We start from the raw sequence: 16,741 nt of genomic DNA, 5'->3' as shown, positions 1-16,741 counted from the left end.
ATGATCTTCTATTCACATTTCTTGCTGCTGTTTCCTGAGCCTTCATTGATGTCAGACAGCAGATCAGGCTGGACAAAAGCATTTGATCTTGGAGTTTGGAGATAACATAAGGTGGACTATGTATTCACCTTCATTTCAGGAATGCTTATTCATGGGGGCTGCTACCCTACAATCACAGCATCTACCTCTGCTTCCAGAAGCAAAAAAAAGGCATTTTCAAAGAAAGGCAAACATGGCTTTTGGGAGCATTCAGGCTATTTCTGTACTTGGGCAAGTTCTGCCTGAGGTGAGGAGCAGCTGGCTGAAACCTGCATCTGAGGGTCACAGAGGTTGTGGTGGGGAGCTCAGAGAATCTTGGAGCTCCTGTCCCATCCAGGCAGCTCTTGCAAACACTTATCTCTACATGTGAGTCTTAGACTGGCTTTTCTTTTCTCTGTTAAATAGTAAGAACATTTCACATGCCAGAGATATTTTACATGGTGTGTTAATCTCTGCACTAAACACCTCTGGCTGTAGTTCCTTTTGGAAGGTGTACAAAACCCATGGAAGAGAAGGCTGAATTTTTGGGAACAGGCTGGGAAAAAAATGGGGTTTTTCTTAATCTGGTTATGAGTGGGACTAACCCTGTACAGTCACTGGAGGAGGAGCACATAATGCTGTAAGCAACAGACTTCTTGCTCCCTGAAACTACAGCGCTGCCCTTCCTCTGCCCTGCTGAACCTGTTACCAGTCTATGCCCAGGTCCCACCGGCCTGTTTCTCCTTCTCCCTGGTGTGTTACCATGTCTCTGTTACCATCTCCAGAGCACTGAGGAGCAGCAGCAAAACCCGTGGTGATGGTGCACTGCTCTGTGCTGCACTTCCTGGCACATTTGGGTCAGGCACTTCTCTCTGTAAATGTGGAGTATTTGAAGAACTTGCAGTAAAACCTGTATGCCCCTGCCACTGCTTGGAGTCCTGCAGCAGGTCTCTCCTGAGCAGAGCATTGTCTGAAGTCAGAGTAAGGGAGTGTCCTGCAGGGCTCATCCCTGCCCCTGACCAAGCCACCTCCAGCAATAAGGATCCTGCACATCTATTGCCATGGGCAAATGGGAAAGTCCTTGATTCCTGCATTCCCTGTCCCTCCTGGGTCAAGCCCAAATGTCATGCCTGTGTGGCACAGGTGGATACTGCTGTTCAGTGCTATATGATACATTGCAGAGCTTGACTGTTCCTGCTATGCTGCAGGCAGGGAGGGATGAACTGGAGTAAGGAGCAGGCTGCACATCTAGCAGGTCACTTGATGCTTAGCTTGTCTTCACCCTAAGTCTGAGCTTGTCTCCACAGGGTCAGAAGGGCATATGAACTTGGGCACAGCTCTGCATGTAAAGATGATGTACATCTCACCCCAGTGACCAAGGAAGGCCAGGAAGAGCAAGAACCTTTATCTTGCTGCATGACCCTGTTTCAGCTTTTGAGGGAACTTGTGCAGCGTAACTTGAGTGTTTTTGAAAGTTTTTCCTTGTGTGTCAGTGCTGCTTGTTCTTACTGCTCTTCTAACTTCCATTTCCCCTGGTAACTGGTTGTTTTCCAAATAGCCATAGAATGGTTTGTGTTGAAAGGGACTTTTGAAGGTCATCTGGTCCAATCCCCTGCCATGAGCAGGGACACTTTCCACTAGACCAGGTTGCTCCAAGTCCTATCAGCCTGACCTTGAACACTTCCAGGGATGGGGCAGCCACAGCTTCTTTGGGCTTCACTGTGCCGGTGTTTTACCACCCTCATTGTAAAATGAGGCTTTCCTCTTGCTCCTGTGAACCTGTGTGAGCTGTGAGGAGCTTCATTTATGGTTGCTTTCCCAACACTCAGAAAGACTTACTGTAGTCCTGACTCAGCTGGTCAGTACCAGCCTCACACCAAGCCAGCAGAGGGGGAACCAGAGCCCAGACTGGCCTCTTGTGATGACTTTTACTTGAGCAGGCTTTTTGATTCCAGCCCTGTAGAGCCACTCCCTTAACCTGTGCCATAAGTGCTGACTTCAGGCTACTGCTGGCTTGTGTTGGTAACAGCCATTTCTCCACTCACCTGTTAAACCCGCAGCAGTTGACAGAAAAATGGCTTTTTTTGCAGTCAATGGATTCTCATCCTGAGCAGATTGCCCTGCGCCCCAAGGAGTTCTTCTGCACCTATGACATCGAAGTCCTGACTGAAATGCAGGTAAGGAGAGTCCTGTGTGTTCCTGCAGGCTGTCATCAGCAAGTGCTGGTATGCAAAGACTATATTTAGGGAACGTGGCAGCTGTCTCTGTTCTTGTCTCACTGGATGCCATTGCATAAATGTTGGGTGTCCCCCAGCCCCCTGTTTTGTGCCCCCGGGCACAGGTTGCCTGTGGTTGTTCAGAACACAGCTAATGCAATGCTCCTGTGGCAGGGAGCACAGCCGGGGCATCACCATGGTGTGGTCATCAGTGGTGGCCATCACTTCTTACATGCCATTTGTCAGCACTCTTGTATGGATCTGGGGTGACCACTTGCCCTCTGATTAGGATAATCAGCCTTCAAGCAGTGGAAACAATGATGGCTTAAACATTTCTTTCTGTTATTTTATTTATATTGAGAAATCTCCCAGGATTTGTGAAAAGGTAGCAAGGAATATTTAAGGTCTGGATTGGACAAGCTGTGGACTGGGAAGAGTAAAACTAACAGACTAAACAAGCAGACTAAAACCAATTAACTAACCAACTAAAACAAATAAACTAACATGGATGACTAAAACCTGACAGATGAGTTGACTGGGCTGGGAGCTCAGTGAGCATCTGGGATTTCATCCCTTAACATTATTTAAGAATGATTTCAGGTTGCGGCTGTGGATATCAAGAACAAGATAGCTGTGTTCAAGGATGGGCTTAACATGGAATACAACAAGCTGCTGATAGCGACTGGAAACACGTAAGCTACAGACAAAAGTCTGAAAGATCAAGAGAAACTGTTTTATCTGAGAATTTGAGGATTGTCCCTGGGGATAAGGGGTGAAATATTGCAGGTGAATTCAGACACTGAATTTGTTTGCAAGAGTGTTTTTGGCAAAGTCAAGGATCACCAAAGATTTTGGATGTATCTGCATGTATCTACATCTTCATCTGTGTATCATCATCTGTCTATTTCATGTATATATCTCTGCATCATATATTATAAAATTGTAGAATCACAGGATGGTTTGGGTTGGAAGGCATCTTAAAGCTCATCTGGTTCCAACCCCCTTCGATGGGCAAGGACACCTCCCACTAGACTAGGTTGCTCCAAGCCCCATTCAGCCTGACATTGAACACTTCCAGGGATGGTTGCCCCAGACCTTGAACATATTTTCTTTAACAAAAGCTTCCAATGTGGAAGGATCTTATTTTTTTTTAGAGGTCATTTTAGCCACGTTGCTCTTCTTTTCATTCTTCAATAACATCCAACCTTAACATACCTCTGAATTTCCATCTTTCATTTCCTGCCAACCTTTAAGATCTTTCTCAGCAATTAAAGCTTGACACTTCACTATTGCAGCCCTAATTAAGTCCTGCTGTTACCTCAGCCTAACAGACCTTTTAGGAGCCTTGCCCCCACGATGGGATTTTCAGGACTGAACCTGGTCCAGCCACGGGGAAAGGTGGTATTAATGTGCTAGAATGCTGAGCATCACCCCAGATGGCATTGCTCCTTGTACCCTGGAAGTAGTGGATCAGTTTGTTTTCAATAGGAGGTTTGTCAAAATTGGCAGTTTAAGCTGAAAAGAGGCATCCTTGCTCTCCTTCCTTGTGCTCGTTACACCAAGCCATAAAATGAAGTATGAGAAATGCAGTCCCTGCATAATTTATCATCTGGGAAGGGGATGCTGCAGAACAGCCAGTGCAGGGACTCACAATGGAAGCCAGTGTACCACCAGTCACAGCAATAGCCCCACCAGGTGTGAATGGCTGGTGTTGGGGTGTACAGTGCTGCAGCCAGAATGCCATCTGCACCAAATACTGAATTAGGTTCAAAAGATGGTTTAGCCTTTGGCAATAATTTCAAAATCCTCGTACACAATCTCCAGGTACACTGGGTAAATGTTTTTTAAAGTACCTAAATATTTTAGGATCATCTGTCCCATTTCCAGATGTGAGTAAGGTATGCAGAGAACAGATATTAAAAATTTATAGGCTCCAGTAAGTGCCTGGGGAGGGCATGATTAGGTTGCTACAGCATCAGCAGTGTGCCTGCAGGAATGGAGAGTGGAGCCTGCATCTGCAGAGCCTTATCAAACTTTCAATATCTGGCTCCAAAGCACTGCTGGAGGACAGAGTAAGTTTTCTGTGTCCTCTTAAGCTTCTGAAAATTTTAGAACATGCCAGTGGTTGAGCAAAGGCTTGTAAAGCAGTGCCTATCCTGCACCATACTGCATTGCCCCAGAAAGGAGGTCCCTCAGCCCTTCAGGGACACAGTAGGGTCTGGGGTGGCTGCCTAGAAGCCCCTGCTCAACCATTGTCCACCAGCATTTGGATTTTAACATGTTATGTCTCCAGCCTAGAGAAAAGTAAAGAAAGGAAAGTCTGAAGCCCCAGAAGGAATTTCTACAATCCCAACTGGGGCCTGCAGTCATCATGGGGTCAGGAAAAGCAGTTATATCACCCTCAGTGTTTTTCAGGCCCAAAGCTCTCAGCTGCAAAGGCAAGGAGATGGAAAATGTTTTCAACATCCGGACACCCGAAGATGCCAACCGTGTGGTAAAGCTGGCCACGAGCAAGAATGTGGTCATCGTGGGAGCATCCTTCCTGGGTGAGCACTTGCTCAGGTGGTGCCGTGTCCCAGCTCTCCACCTCTTCCCGTAGATAGTCCATGTCCCTTGCCCAGTTTGTCACTGCCCAGTTAGAGGTAACTCCCCCACCGAACTGCACCTTGGGTAGTCCAACCTTCAGCCCTGGGTGTTTGTAAGAACATATCCTTGCTGAAGAAATTGGTTTTCCAAAGAGGCTGGGCTTGCATGGGCACAGATGTTGCTGTCCAGTCTGAAAAACACATGGCAAGGCCAGTACTGGTGCTCAGGTGGGTTCAGGTCTTGGGTGTCTGGATTTGGCTTGACTCAGGAGAGTCTTGGCAGGTGGGAGCCTGTGGGTTTATTTCTCTTTTACTTTTTAGCAGAGCAGTGAATTTTTGAAATACACAGGACAAATCTTACAGTTTCCTTGATAGTTCTTTTTGCTTGATATGATTCTAACAAAATTATTGTGCATCCTAACAAAATAATAAAGGGCCCTACAAGCCTTAAGAATAATTTTTTATTAATGAATGAAGTTATTATAAAATTTTCATTATTTGGTTTTTTCTTTTATAAAAGATAAACCTGTTTTAGCGGTTAATCAATAAGATCTGCAGAAAAGCATGTGGTGTGAGGAGCCAGTTGTAAACTGCAAGTCATCAAGAAGATTCATTTCCATAAAAATCCACATAGATAGAAAATGTCTTGGTGGAGGTTCCCGTGGATTTCACAGCAGCACAATTCTCCCATTCTGATCAGAGAAAACAGCTACTCCCAATGGCTGTTTTCAGACTGCAGCTGGGTCCTGGAAGGAGGGTTTCCCTTGGCTGAGGTCCATCATTCCATGTGCTATGGCTTCCCAGGGCACTCTGGGGCTTCATCATGGCCAGTTCCTCCCTTTGGTCTTAAAGAATACCTGAATTGGTGTTGCCCTGCGTGTGACCAGATCTGGTGGCTCCCGTTTTCCCAGTAGTGCAGCTCCAGCCTCCCCAGTCAGAGTGGGTGAGGCTACTCCTCTGCTGCAGCCGGTTCCAGGGACACAGGGCAGTGCCGGGGGGGTCCCACAGCCACTCGGACCTGCTTCTGTTTCCCAGGGATGGAGGTAGCTGCCTACCTCGCAGAGAGAGCCCACTCGGTGTCCCTGGTGGAGCTGGAGGAAGTCCCCTTCAAGAAGTTCTTTGGAGAGAGGGTTGGCCGTGCTGTCATGAAGGTGACCTTGCTTTCCCATATGGAGGGGAGGGTTGGTAACAGAGCGTGTTCTGCTTGTTCCACTTTTTGCACTAATTAATTTACTTGATGTTTATTGACAAAGCTGTGATGGCAGCAGTCAGTAGACAGAGTGGGCTTTGTCTTCCTTGCCGTGCTCCACCTTCTGTAGAGCATCTTCTCCTGGACCCATGTTGGGAGGGTGGGAGTGCTGACCCCCTTTGCGGCACGGATCAAGGCAAGACCTGGGGGTGGGCAGAACAGTGCTGGGGGCACAGGGACACCAGGATCAAGGGTGGTTCAGGGTCCTGATGTCCCCTCTGTCCCTTGTTTCCCCCTCCAGATGTTCGAGAACAACAGGGTAAAGTTCTACATGCAGACAGAGGTGTCAGAGCTACGGGAGCAGGAGGGAAAGGTAGAGTGTGGGCAGGGGTTCCCAGGGGGCACTGCCGTGGCATCCCCAAGGGCTGCCATTCCCTTCCCTGCTGAAGTTTTGCTCTCCTGTCTTTACTAGTCCCTGAAATTCATATTCTGGATTTAGCCCCCATGAGCAAAAGTGTGGTATGGGGGATGGCTTCATTGCTCCCACCCTCCTCCTGATGCTTTTCTAAGGAATTACGGTCAGCTTGCATGTCACAAAGGAGGCGAGCTGCCAGCTTGGCTTCCTGCTGCTACAGAGGGTTTTCTGTCCCTAAAATAACTGTGATGGCTGCCCCCTCTCCCCGTGTCTCTTGCAGCTCAAGGAGGTTGTGCTGAAGAGTGGGAAGGTCCTGCGCGCTGACGTGTGTGTTGTTGGTGTTGGTAAGGGGTTGTGTGGTGCTGACCTGGGGGCTGGGGAGCTCTGCAGGGAGGAGGGGAAGCTGGAGGGGATGTGGCAGCAAGGAGTCCTTGGGGCTGGATAGCTGGGGCTGCTGGGGGTGGTATGTCAGCTCTGTTCAGCTGCCACACACGAGTCTGTGTAACTAAAAAAGGCCTTTCTAGAGCCTCCACTCCAAAATATATTTGGGAAATAGTAACAGGTTTGGCTTTTCCAGAAAAAAAGCCCACATTTGAAGCAATTTCATCTCCTCAAGTTGTTTTTTATTGAAGCTTCCCCAAACTGAATGTTTTTAAACTGTTTTTAATTGCTGCTGCCAGCAATAAAAAAATGAAACCCATATTATAAAATAAGAGAATACCCTATTATTTTAAAATCAAAGAAAATACCCTATAGAAGAGGGTATTTTTCTCCTTTATGTTTAGGGGAAAAAAAAACCTCTTTCCCTCCATCTCTGTAACTTTTCAGAATGCTGTGGACTGAAAGAATCACAGAATTCATTTAATTCTGGTTTTGTATGACTACTCTGATTTGTGAAGGCTGGAGGAAAAAAAATAGTTTAAAAAAGGAAAAGGAAGGGTGAAGGAAAGGTACCGACTGAGGGGGGCAAGGAGCCCTGGAAACTCAGAGATTCCTTTTTAAATATAACTTTTTTTCAAACTAAAAGAGAATTAAATTGAAAATTATCTCCAAGCACTAGAAAAGGGTGGTGGGCAGGTTATACTGATGGCTTGGGGAAGGATAGAGATCCTGAGGGGCAGAAGCTGGTGCAGTGGGGACTCTGTCGGGTGCCTGGCCTGCTCCCTGCTCCTGGAGCAGCCACTGCCTTTCCCTGGGCACAGACCAACTGTCCTGGCAGGAGAGGATCTGCTGATCTTGGATCAGGCCCCCAGGGCCACAGAACAGCCAAGTATTGCAGCAGCAACCTTTGCCTTCTTCCATAGGTGCAGTGCCAGCAACAGGCTTCCTCAAGCAGAGTGGCATCCATATTGACTCCAAGGGCTTCATCGTGGTCAACAAGGTAAGCCCAGGGCAACCTCTGGAGGAGGGAGAGCTGGAGGAGCCAGGTCAGCTCTCCTCACGGATGAGCTTCCTGGGGGCTCTAAACTCCTGTCACAGGTGCTTTTCATGGCTTTTTATCTGTCAAGATTGGCAGAATTGGAATTTTGAAATTCTAGGGGTGGCCTGTACAGGCTCAGGAGTTGGACTTAATGATTCTATGAGATGCTGAGATTCTGGGATCATCACCAGGAGTGCCTGGGACTGCCCCTGCAAGTGTGGGATTTGCAAATTCCAACCCTGGGTGCTCTGTCTTGGGTCCCGTTTTGAGCTGCCCTGGAGGAGTTTGGACATTTCAGGGGAGAGAAGATCAATCTTTCCGAGTATCCTAAAGGATCTCAATCCGCTCTCCCCATCACCAGTGACTGTTGGGAGTGATGATGGTGCTGATGGGTGGTGAATGCCATGAGTGAGAGGGTGTCGGCCAGCTGGGGTTCAGTGCTACCCACACTGTGTTATTGCTCATCCATGTGAAAAGCTGGGCTCTATCTGCAAGGACCAACAGACCCTAGACTTCTAAGGTCTGGGATGCCAGTCCATGTCTCTTTTTACTGGATAACTCACTGGCAGAGGGATATTGTAGGTCCCTGTCTGTGTGTTCTCCTTTGAAAGTGAAGAAGGCTGAATGAAATCCCACCTAGGGGTCCCACAGCTGAGCAGAGGTGTCGCTGTGTTCCTGGGGATGTGGCAGCTCTAGAGGAGTTCCCTATTTCTGTTTGTGTGTTGTGCAAACCCCACTAATGCACACCTCTGTTCCCTGCAGATGATGCAGACCAACATCCCTGGGGTCTTTGCTGCCGGAGATGCTGTAACATTCCCACTGGCCTTGAGGAATAACAAGAAGGTGAATGTCCCCCACTGGCAGATGGCCCACATGCATGGTAGGTACTTGACAGAAAAGAGCCTTTTGCAGATTCCCAGGAAATTTCCAAACCCTCTAAGAACAGAATGAGACAACTGCTAACAGGGAGATTGGGTGATTGTATTGAACATTTTGAAGCATGTATATTTTATCCTGCCCAGTACGCCTGCATTTGTTTGCATTTGTGCCAAGCTTTGCCTAACAATGCCTTGTCACAAGCACAGAGGTCCAGGGACGGGGTTGCCCGTATGCCCTCTGCTCCCTGGCATCTGCATTGCTGCAGGAGTCTGCTCTTCTCTTTGCCTGGGGACCACTTAGGAGCTCAAATCCTAAAGTCAGCCTGGGCTCAGGTTTCCAGCTGGGCTGCCCACACTGCTAGGCTGGCCCAGGATCATGTTGCAGAGCTCAGATCTTTCTCCCCTTCATATCAGCCTAAAACCCCTGATGAGACTGACCGCTCTCAAGGCCACAGTCCTGTGAGGAGGTTTCCCTCCAGATGGGTGCCCTGGGTGAGAGGTTTTGGAACCACAGCTCCAAAGTCAGCCTTGGACTCAGCCCTCAGCCCAGACATGTCTTTGTGGCAGAGACCGTATCCCAACAGCTGGTATGTCTCCAGGGGTTTGTCCATCCTGTCCCTGTCTGCGTGGGAGCTCAGCATGCTCTCATCTCTGTCACTATTCCAGAAGTTGTGGGGAAAGGGTCTCATGGGTACATTGCTCATGCTATTGGATATGATGAGTAGGAGCTGCACCATGGGAAGGAGTCCAAGCCTATCCTCAGATGATGCAGTGTGCTTCCTGCTTGGTCTTTGTTGCTGTGTGGGGTTTTTGCAGCAGCAGTTCTTGGTTTTGCTGTACTCTGTGACTGGTTATATTGATGCTGAGCTGTGCCCTGAAGGCAGACCACGATGCTTGCTCTGGTGTGGGAATTCCTCAGTCCTTCTGGTTCTGCTCTCTTGCAGGCCGTATTGCTGCGCTGAACATGCTGGCCCATGGCACAGAGATCAGCACCATCCCGTATTTGTGGACCGCTATGTTTGGGAAGAGCATCCGGTATGCGGGTAAGGGGCTCCCTGAGGCTGCCATGAAGTTTGTGCTGGTGGGGGTGTCCTCAGATAGAGCCACAGCCATCTCCCTTGCTGTGGACCCTCCACACCAGCCTCTGCCACGGATCTGCTTCTCTGCCTGACTTCTGAGGGGTTTAGTATCTCCTCTGAAAACTGTCTGCTGTGAAGTGAACTTCTCTAAACATGATGGGGGGGTTGATTTAGATTAAATATTGGGAAGGAATTTTTCCCTGTGAGGGTGGGGAGGCCCTGGCACAGGTTGCCCAGAGTAGCTGTGGCTGCCCCATCCGTGGAAGTGTCCAAGGCCAGGTTGGACAGGGCTTGGAGCAACCTGGTCTAGTGGAAGGTGTCCATGCCTATGGCATCCTGTGATTCTGTGAGTCCTGGTACCCACATCTGCCAGTGCTGGTCTCTTGTTCACTGCAGGATGTTCTTTCTGTAGCTCTGGAGTGAAACACCCTATCTTAGAGCTGGATCTAGAGGAATTGTTGCTGAATTCACTTCTTCTCTGCTTTGCAGGCCATGGGGAAGGATTCGATGATGTTGTCATTCAGGGAGATTTAGATGAACTGAAGTTTGTGGCATTTTATACCAAGTAAGTGTTTCTCTTCTCCATGTTTCTACACAGGCATTCATCTGAGAGTGCTCTGCAAGACTGGAAAATAGTTTCACCAGGGCTTCTGTCAGTCAGTTTTGTTCATCTCTGGACACTGAGCTTATGGGACACCAGTAAAAGGCCCTGGAGAAATTATGTGCTGATCATAGAACAAATTAAGCTGGTCTTTGGACTTGGTGTCTCTGTCAGACATAAGCCCTTTGTTCACATAATCTTTGGGAGCAGATGATGGCTTCTACTGGCAATACCTATCAAAGATTTCCTTCCCATCTCATGACCATGTTAATGGTTTGTGACCAGGGCTGGACTGGGTGCTCAGGCATCACCAATTCTGATTCTGGATTGACAAACTGAGCTCAAAAAACATTTCTGTCTATAGCAAGCTGTGAAGGTTTGCAACAGCTCAGGAGGTTTAGTCTGTAGTGAAGCCCATCTCTCCCCTGGGCTGGGACCTTACCTGGGAAGTCATTCCTGAGATGTGCTTGCAGCTGGGATGTGTTGCCTCAGGTGTTCTGGAGCCACGTTGGCTGTTTAGACTGGGTGCATCATGAATTTGTCTCTAAAATATTTGCTGCTGTTTATTCTTCTGTTGCCTGTGTTTCATCCCAGTCTGAAAACAGTGGCCATAGAACCTCCTTGTGCCTGGAACCAGAGGGGTTTCTCCAAGTGCTTTCTATTATTAAGGATGGGGAGAGGGAAACCAGGGAAGCAAAAGGCTGCCCAGCTCAGCCATCAAACTACTCAGCAGCAGCATCCAGGCAGGGATCAGGAGGGAGTTCCAGGCAGGAGTCAGCTCTGGCTCTGCAGGGATCATTTCACTGTCCCTCTATTCCCTCTCCAATGTCCCTCATGCCTTCCCCTTCTCTGAGGATGCCACATTGGCTCCAGGATGGAGCCTGGCAGTTGGATTTGTCCCTTGGGCTTGGAGAGGCACAGGGCTCATTGTATCACCCCATGGGTCCTTGATGCTCAGCCTCTTCCTCCTGATGCTTGCACACCTCAGGTCAACACCTGTGGGAGGGAATGGGGCTCCAGCTGGCACCTGGGGCCCTTCACACATTAGACACAGTTTGGGGTGTGCTGGCCCCTTGGCCAGTATTGCCTGAAGGGATGGGTTTGTGCCACCTGTGCTGGGGAGAGCTGCATTTAGCTCTTTATCCCAACCCTAATTAGAAAGGAAAGGTCAGATGCTTTAATGAAACATCTGAGGAGCCTGTTCAAAGGGAACACCTTGAGCAAGGTGCACAATCCATGCTCTGTGTGCCAAGGTGGCTGCAAGGGGTAGGGACTGCCTGGGTCTGCCCAGGCACAGCGGAGAGCTGGGCTTGGTGGGCAGCAGCAGGGGTCCCCTGCTGAGCACTGTGTTGTTCTGCTACCTAGGAGGGGTTCCTGGCGATATCTTTTGGGTACCAGGACAGCATTCCACACTGAGAGCCAGAGGTACTGGGGTATGCCATCTGGTGGAGGTTGGCCATTGTGTCCCCCACTGCTTTGCTCAGCTGTCATCAAGTCCCTGTCCCAGCTTCTGTGACAGGCCACTTCCTCTTTCTTCTTTGGTGATGGTTCTTCTGCTTAGTGCTAATGCTTTTTGACTAAGGACAGTCCCAAACCAACCATTTCCTTCTACTTCCTTCTGCTGTGCCCACACCATAATTGCACTCTTCTCCTCCTGGTCTTCCTTGGCTGTTGCAGGAACCACTGGTGGTTCCCACTCCAACAGCCTGTCCTCAGCATCAGTGTTCATCATAGGGCTCTTTTTGCCCTCGAGTTTGAAGAGGAAAACTTCATCTCTCCCTGGTCAGAGCAATGTAGGGGTCAGTGAAAGGCCTTGTGCTGGGAGGTGTATAGGAAACAGGAACAGCAAATCTCTCCCTGGTTTTGATGGACAGGTCTCTCCAACCACTTTGTGTTTCCCACCTGGGAGCTGGCTGTGCTCAGGACACTTGCTCTCCTTGATTTGCAGTGAGCTTATTTAGGAATGGGAACCTTTTGAAACAGACAGTCTGTGATGGAGCTGCCCCATGGTTTTGTGGACAGCTGTGAGAGATCACTTCAACTCCCATGGCTATCCTCTGAAACATGGCTTTTGCTCTCCTCCTCCTGGGAATTAGGCACATGTACCCCCCTCCTTGGCTGCTCTTTGCTCTGTTGATCACAGAACTTTGTGGCAGTGGATTGAAGAGCAGATCTTGGTTTGGTGGGTGCTTTGATTCTTCAGTTTACTCAACATCACCAGAGTTTAATATCTTACCCACACACCTTCCCTGATCTCACATTGTTTGTCCATTCAGTTCTCTCTCCACAAATCATCTCATGGGTCAGTCTTAGAAGGTTTGTGTTTGGGTCGACCTCAGCAGACCTCAAAGTAGAACCCTTGTTTGCCTATGGCCTTTAGCCTAAGCTCCTCCAGCATTTTTACATTCTCTTCTTTCTGCTTCATTGGTTTCCCGCTCAACCTTTGAGGTTGCATTGGGATCCTGATGGGGAACAGTCAGCTGCCCTGGACATCCTACATACACCAGGGCTTCATCACTGGGGCTGTGGGATCCTGGTGTTGGACACTCCAGCTGACCTGGTGCCTGTGAAGCAGCTCAGAGGTGGGCACTCTGCCTATTTGGAGGTGGGGATCAGGAAGGGAATATGGAGCATGCCAGCTGAGTGTTCCACAGGGAAATCCTGACCACCTGCCTCTCCATTCCCTTGGCACAGGGCAGCAGCACAAGGATCACAGCAACCAGTGGGCAGTCTTGCAAATGTCCAGGTTTTTATCCACCATCAGATCCACCTTTGTTTCCCACAGATGCCAGGGTGCCAGAGCTGTCTCTGTCTCCCAGACACCCTTGTGATACTCACCATGCCAGCACATGAGCATTGGCAGGACCACTGGGGCCAGCCTGCCATGCCAGCTTTGAGCCCTCTCCTGACCCTTGTCACATGCCACTAGCACAGTCCTTGTGGTGCTCATGCCTTGGGATCGGGCCTGGCTCTGGAGTGGGTGTTTCTCTTTGCTTCCCGCTCCTCTCCAGCCTGTTGGATTTTGGGTGATGGCCATCCAGAGTGCCCTAACTGCTCTGCTCTGCCCGGCCCTAGGAGCGATGAGGTGGTGGCTGTGGCCAGCATGAACTATGACCCAATCGTCTCCAAGGTGGCTGAGGTCCTGGCTGCTGGCAGGACCATCCGGAAGCGTGATGTGGAGTAAGTAGACATGCAGCAGGAACCAGTAGTGCCAGGGCAGTGGCAAAGCACAGCCATGGGGTGCAGGTCAGGGCTGAGAACCCGAAGGCAGCTCTTCCCTGCTGCTCCTACTCCATACCCTTCTTGCATCTCCTTTCCTGTACTGCTTACTCCAGTGCTGCCTCCCAGCTTCCTCCAGTTCCCCTGGCATCCTGCACACATGGCATTTGTCTTAAACACTAGGTCTCAAATCCTTGCACAGACTGGATGGGAGGGGGATATTTACTGCCTTCAGGTGCTGGCACATCACCAAGGACATCACCTGGGCACCCAGTCAGGCAAGGGCACCTGCAGAGAGGGGCTGAATGTGCAGCCTGTGCACAATCCTCTATGCACAACACAGCTCAGAGAACTGGTGGTACCAGGATGCCAGCCTGTGGTGTCTCAGCCTCCAGTTCCTTGCAGTGGAGCTCATAGACATAGGGCATTTTTCTCTTTCACTCTTGTTTTTGAGACCTTGCAGAGGAAAGAGTGCTGAGTGTGGGTGCTGAAAGACAAATGCCGGGGAAGTGATAAGAGCTGGGAAGGAGACTTCAGAGTGGGAATCAGAGCTGCTGAGGGAATATGGGTCCCTGTCCCAAGGGTGTTTCCACATCTGGAATAAAAGGAGATCTTTTCAAAAGCTCAGGGAAAGGAGCACTCCGAGCCCCCAGGCATCTCTGAACCAGCTCAGACTCCCTTGGGCACCCCTGGGGTAAGGAGCATGTCATGGGTCCACCCAGCCAAGACAGGGTTCATAAAATCACAGGATGGTTTGGATTGAAAGAGACCATCTTGTTCCCCCCTCTACCATGGGCAGAGACACCTTCCACTGGACCAGGGTGCTCCAAGCCCTGTTCAGCCTGGCCTTGAACACTTGCAGGGATGGGGCAGCCACAGCCTCTCTGGGCAACCTGTGCCAGGGCCTGCCCACCCTCACAGGGAAGAATTTCTTGTGCCATCATCCCCAGTACATCAGGAAGTGGTTGCTGGTTTCCCACTTTGTGGCTGGGAGGGAGGTGGTATCTCATGGGCATCCCAGTGGCAGGTGGAAGCTGCTGGCCCTGTGGTGGGCTTGGGGGGCCTGGAGGAAACCAGACCATGTAAACCTGAATGTCTTTTCTCTCTTTGTCTCCTGCTTTCACAACTTTAGGCTGTTTGTCCATCATGGCAAGTATGTTCGGTTTGGGGTGCTGGGTGTGCTGGGCATGAGGGTGGCAGGAGGGACAGCCAGCCACCTGACTGGGCCATGTCCCTAGTTCCCACATGGGGACACTGATTGTGTGGTGGGGCATCCTTGTTTTGCATAACCCTCATAGAGGGGGCGATGCTGCTGTGCTGCTGTGTTGTGCTGTGCGGGGTGCCAGGAGCCACATCAGGCACAGATCTGCTGGGGATGGGCCTGTTGGCTGGGACCCTGCTTGGCTGGGGGTTTGGGGGCTTTCCATGAATATTCAGCTGAATGCCAGAAGGGCAGGGTATAAGTAAAAAAAAAGTAAGTGTTTGAGTTCAGTTTTACATGGAACTGAGGATCTGCATGGACTTTTTGGACAGTTCAGTGACATGTGAGTGAGAGCAGAGAGCCTCTGCACAGTGCAGCATGGTGCTGGGATAGGCCCCAATGACTAATATCTGGACTAGCACCAAAACACACAGAGAACATTTGCTTCCACATGCTGAGAAACACCTCACCTGGTTTTTCGCTCTTTTAGAACCGGAGACATGTCCTGGCTAACAGGGAAAGGCTCCTAACACCGCTGGTGGCTGTGCCCTCCTGATGCTGCACTCACCATGGGGAGACAGGACAGCAGCTTCACGGCTCGGTGGGAACCCCAAGGCTCAGGCATTTCACTTTGAGACCTGGATGAACCTATGCCTGGCACTGTACACTGACCTTCCCAGCAGGACCTCCCATGGCTTCTCTGCCCTGGTGCCTGCAGGGCTGGGGCTCTGCTGCTGCAATTTCCATGGGACTGGAAAAGCAGGCCCCAGAGACCTGTGGGGTTTGGCACTGGCAATGGATGTGGATGTTGCGCAGCTCCAGATGCTGCCATTGGGCTGAGGGTCCCCAGGCAGGCCTGCCCTGATTCATATCCCTTGTCCCCGTAAGCAGCCTGAGTGCCTTTGGTTGCTCCTGTGCTTTCATGCATGAGGCTCCTTCCAAAATTCTCTTCCCTCCCAGCAGAGCTCCAATGCTCATCCCCATGATGCCTGACATCTGCTCCCTCCCTGCATGGCTGCAGTGTTTGCCACTACTCTCCCTGTGCCCACCCCCTCCATGAGGCATCTGGGCAGGCCAGAAGATGGGGTCACACCGGCTGGTCTCTGTGCAGCCTGGGCGTGTGTGGTCCAGCTCCCACACCTGCAGCTCTTAGTCCATCCCCAGGGTGAGGAGCAGGGGTCCCTGGAGAGCTGGGATGGCTCAGCTGCAGCCCTGGGCTTGGTGGTCACCCTTCAAGGCAGCGCTGGGATGTCTCTCCTTAATGATGTCATGGGATTAGTGCTGCTGCTGCTGCTGAGGTGTTACTTGAGGAAAAGTAGCCAGAGGAGCATTTCTGGCTGTCCATTGTCTGTCACTCATCCATCCTGTCACCTGGTGACAAGGCTACATTTCTCATCTCAGCCCACTATGCCAGTGCTCTGCTGTCCTGTTTCCTGCCCCTCCTGAAGAAGAGCCATGTCTCCAGCTCAGGAGTGTACCTGGCCAGCCACAGGCCCATGGCCATCAGCCTAAAAGAGCAGGGAGTCATCCCCTCAGAGTCTTCAGTGTTTTGTTCTGGGGGCAGCTCCTTCCCCAGCAGTCAGTGTTTTACCCTGAGTCCAAAACAAGAGAATTTATATTTTTAATTTGATTAACCCCCTATCAATTAAAGCAATACTATTCTTGGGATCTCAGTCATTTCTATTTCCTTCCAAAGCCTTGGGTCACCTCTGCAGGCTGGCCAGTACCTTTTCACTAGAGGCTTCCCATGTGTGTCCAGCTCACCTGTATTTATTTCCAGTCTTTCAGATCTTGGCTGGATAGAAATATCACCAGTGTCTATGACATCTCTGATTGGTGTCTCTGGTTTCACTGCAAGGTTTTTTCCAGGCAGAATGACCAGGAGAAAGGTAGACAGGATGTGCAGGTTCCAGCACACAG

The 16,741-nt window shown here is 50.2% G+C and overlaps 1 protein-coding gene across 9 annotated transcripts in view; it reads left to right on the top strand.

Annotated features, from left to right (window-relative positions):
- AIFM3 (AIF family member 3) overlaps positions 1-16,482 on the top strand; it is a 53,542-nt gene extending 37,060 nt beyond the window's left edge. For 5 of the 9 annotated variants that reach the window (XM_071571730.1, XM_071571729.1, XM_071571734.1 and 2 more), the window contains 12 exons: positions 2,109-2,195; positions 2,835-2,926; positions 4,650-4,780; positions 5,855-5,970; positions 6,310-6,381; positions 6,704-6,767; positions 7,728-7,804; positions 8,606-8,723; positions 9,666-9,764; positions 10,290-10,365; positions 13,477-13,581; positions 14,753-14,987. In XM_071571730.1, the coding sequence (XP_071427831.1) occupies positions 2,109-2,195; positions 2,835-2,926; positions 4,650-4,780; positions 5,855-5,970; positions 6,310-6,381; positions 6,704-6,767; positions 7,728-7,804; positions 8,606-8,723; positions 9,666-9,764; positions 10,290-10,365; positions 13,477-13,581; positions 14,753-14,858 (1,143 nt within the window). In that variant the 3' untranslated portion in view covers positions 14,859-14,987. Of the gene's footprint in view, positions 1-2,108; positions 2,196-2,834; positions 2,927-4,649; positions 4,781-5,854; positions 5,971-6,309; positions 6,382-6,703; positions 6,768-7,727; positions 7,805-8,605; positions 8,724-9,665; positions 9,765-10,289; positions 10,366-13,476; positions 13,582-14,752; positions 14,988-15,311 lie in introns of those variants that run through there. The other 4 variants (XM_071571733.1, XM_071571735.1, XR_011699229.1 and 1 more) reach the window with 4 other exon arrangements.
- Positions 16,483-16,741: the final 259 nt, after the last annotated feature.

The sequence above is a fragment of the Pithys albifrons genome, chromosome 17, assembly GCF_047495875.1.
Source record: "Pithys albifrons albifrons isolate INPA30051 chromosome 17, PitAlb_v1, whole genome shotgun sequence".
Classification (NCBI taxonomy): domain Eukaryota; kingdom Metazoa; phylum Chordata; class Aves; order Passeriformes; family Thamnophilidae; genus Pithys; species Pithys albifrons.
Note: the sequence above shows the minus strand (reverse complement) of the source record. Positions and strands in the feature narration are given on the sequence as shown.